Source organism: Cucurbita maxima, unplaced genomic scaffold (assembly GCF_002738345.1).
Source record: "Cucurbita maxima cultivar Rimu unplaced genomic scaffold, Cmax_1.0 Cma_Scf00022, whole genome shotgun sequence".
In the NCBI taxonomy this organism is placed as follows: domain Eukaryota; kingdom Viridiplantae; phylum Streptophyta; class Magnoliopsida; order Cucurbitales; family Cucurbitaceae; genus Cucurbita; species Cucurbita maxima.
Window position 1 is genome coordinate 3,110,775 of NW_019272038.1, and position 2,509 is coordinate 3,113,283.

The 2,509-nt window shown below is 43.2% G+C and overlaps 2 protein-coding genes across 2 annotated transcripts in view; both read left to right on the forward strand.

The window, feature by feature from the left end:
• LOC111496451 (transcription factor bHLH139-like) overlaps window positions 1–598 on the forward strand; it is a 1,464-nt gene extending 866 nt beyond the window's left edge. Inside the window, exons 3-5 of the mRNA XM_023146891.1 lie at window positions 65–130; window positions 202–267; window positions 388–598. Coding sequence (XP_023002659.1) covers window positions 65–130; window positions 202–267; window positions 388–486 — 231 coding nt within the window. The 3' untranslated portion in view covers window positions 487–598. The remainder of the gene's footprint in view (window positions 1–64; window positions 131–201; window positions 268–387) is intronic.
• A 1,420-nt stretch (window positions 599–2,018) lies between these two features.
• On the forward strand, window positions 2,019–2,509 carry LOC111496483 (strigolactone esterase RMS3-like). The gene has a single exon (XM_023146932.1). The coding sequence runs from the start codon at window positions 2,060–2,062 to the stop codon at window positions 2,462–2,464; it is 405 nt and encodes a 134-aa protein (XP_023002700.1). The 5' UTR covers window positions 2,019–2,059; the 3' UTR covers window positions 2,465–2,509.

A 2,509-nucleotide genomic window follows, 5' to 3' on the forward strand; every position in this document is an offset into this window, starting at 1 on the left:
TTTTTTTTTTTTTTTTTTTTTTTTGCATGAACTCCTGAAATGAAGCTCCAATTTTCTGTTGCAGAAACGAAGAGAGAGAATCAATGAGCGTTTAAAAATGTTACAGAAACTCGTTCCCAATGGAACCAAGGTGAGGCATCTAATGGGTTTGTTCAGATCTATGAAACAGAGTGAATTGCTGACAGTGTTTTGATTGGGCAGGTTGATATCAGCACCATGCTTGAAGAAGCAGTTCATTATGTCAAGTTCTTGCAGCTCCAAATCAAGGTAAATTCATTAATTCATTGACGGAAATCTTAGAAAGGATAATAATGAGAAAATAATAATATCGGTTAGCGGTGAGCTTAAGCAGTTACATAGTTACTAAAACGCCATTGTTTTGTGCAGTTATTGAGCTCAGATGATCTATGGATGTTTGCTCCTTTGGCTTACAAGGGAATGGACCTTGGCCTTCACCAGAGCCTCTCTCCGTTTCTATCAAATTGAGACACTTTTTGTTATTTCCATTTTTACCCTTGTAATGTTTAATTAACTCAGCTTAATTAAGATTAATACAAATATTTTAATCTGAAGTTTAATAAAATTATGATTATGAGGAGAATCCTCACAAAATCACCACCTGTTCTGTCTGCTTTTATTTATTTATTTTGGCTCTCCATTTCTCCTCATTTTTAAAACGGATTTAGTATTGCTCGGTGTCACGATCGTACATTTTTAATCGTGCGATGTTATGATTTTAACACGCTCATGACAAGCCTTAAAGAAACTCAAGCCTCATTCACATTTTTCACCGGCGAGGTTCTTCTTCACCAACCGAATGCAACTCATACAGAATCTAAACTTATTCGATCACACATATTGCTCGTGCCTACATGTTCAATCGTTTGCGACTCTAGTCGACTTGTCTTTACCCTAGGCCTAGTCATTCAGTTTGACCTTGCCTCTACTCTAGGCTAAGGGCTCTCATGTGTTACATCACATCTCAGTCATCATCTTGGTTCCCAATAACACAACCATGCATCGTGATGTCATCCCATGTCTCAGGATAGTTCAATCGTATTGGCTTGCTTATACATGTTTATCAGAATCGACTCATGTGTCACTCATCTCATCGGAACATCCCGATCTCCATCCATCCAAGTTCTCATTGGAGCATGAGCTCTCCCATGTCCATGCTAAGTCATTTACAGTTTTTGCACCGAATAGCAGGTGCATATACCAACCTCTAACACATGCGTTGTGGTGCAATGTCAATGTACCCATGTCGTCAAACATTGTCCTTGAAAGACTCATTTCAAAGGAAGAAACCCAAGATGTTCATCTTACAACACGTGCCCGCACTGTGACACACGTATTTGCCACATGTAGCTCACTTAGGCCACAAGACTCATGGGTAGTGGAGGGCTAACATCATGTCTCTACATATAGTATTCGATTAACTCCGTGGAGCGCTCGTCTCGTATTCGATTAACGCCAAATTTGGTGAGCTTTCATCTTTCATATAGATAGTCTTTAACTCCAAAATCGCATGCCAAAACTCATATTGAAACTCTAACCGTTGAGGTTATGGCCCACAGTTCTACCTGTCCTTGTTTGAACTTGTCTTCAATACTCATATTGTCTCATTCTCCCCAATTTTATTTATGACTCGACTTGACTTTAATGCACATTCTTCTTGGTGTATTTGATGGTGCACCGTCCTCTTTAGTCGCATCATGACCCATTTCTGTCTCAGCCATCACGTGGTTGGATGAGCGCCACTTGAGGGTCGCCACCTTGTCGATCCACATGTGAAGATCACAACTTCTGCCTTCATAGTATGATTGTGATACTCAGAACTCACCCTCACCAGACTCCTCGACCCTCACACGCTCGGCCAAAGGCGTTGTTGATGGATGGATGGATGCATGCCCTTTGTGGTACCATCCTACTGTAAACCCCATATACAAATCAAACATTAAAATGATTTAACCCTCCTCTGTTTATCCTCCCTTGATTTCTCTCCTCTGTTTCTCCTCTGTTTTTCCCTTTCTTTAATTTCTGTCTTTCAGGTTTCTCAATGGCGGCGATTACCATGGTGGGTTCTAACAGATCGAGGTTGAGAAGCTCTTCGCTGCAATCCTGGGTCAACGGATTCTCCCCTCTCTCCGTCGGCGTTGATGTTCCAGCGGAGGTTCAGGAATTCAGCCGGACTCTGTTCAACATGAGGCCCGACATTTCCCTGTTCGTGTCGAAGGTGATCTTCAGCAGCGATCTCCGGGGAGTTCTCGGGCTGGTGAAAGTCCCTTGTTGCATTATGCAAACCGCTCAAGACGCGTCGGTTCCGGCATCGATGGCTATCTACCTGAGAGACCATCTTGGCGGCCGAAACACCGGGGAGATGCTGGACACCGAAGGCCACCTACCCCATCTCAGTGCCCCTCAGCTACTTGTCCGCAAGCTCCGCCGTGCCCTTTCGCGGTGACTCCGACGTGGCCCCACCGCCATTATACGATTAACAAAATTGCAG

Excerpts from the sequence above, each read along its gene's own strand:
- LOC111496483 (XM_023146932.1), top strand. The coding sequence starts at position 2,060 with ATGGCGGCGATTACCATGGTGGGTTCTAACAGATCGAGGTTGAGAAGC.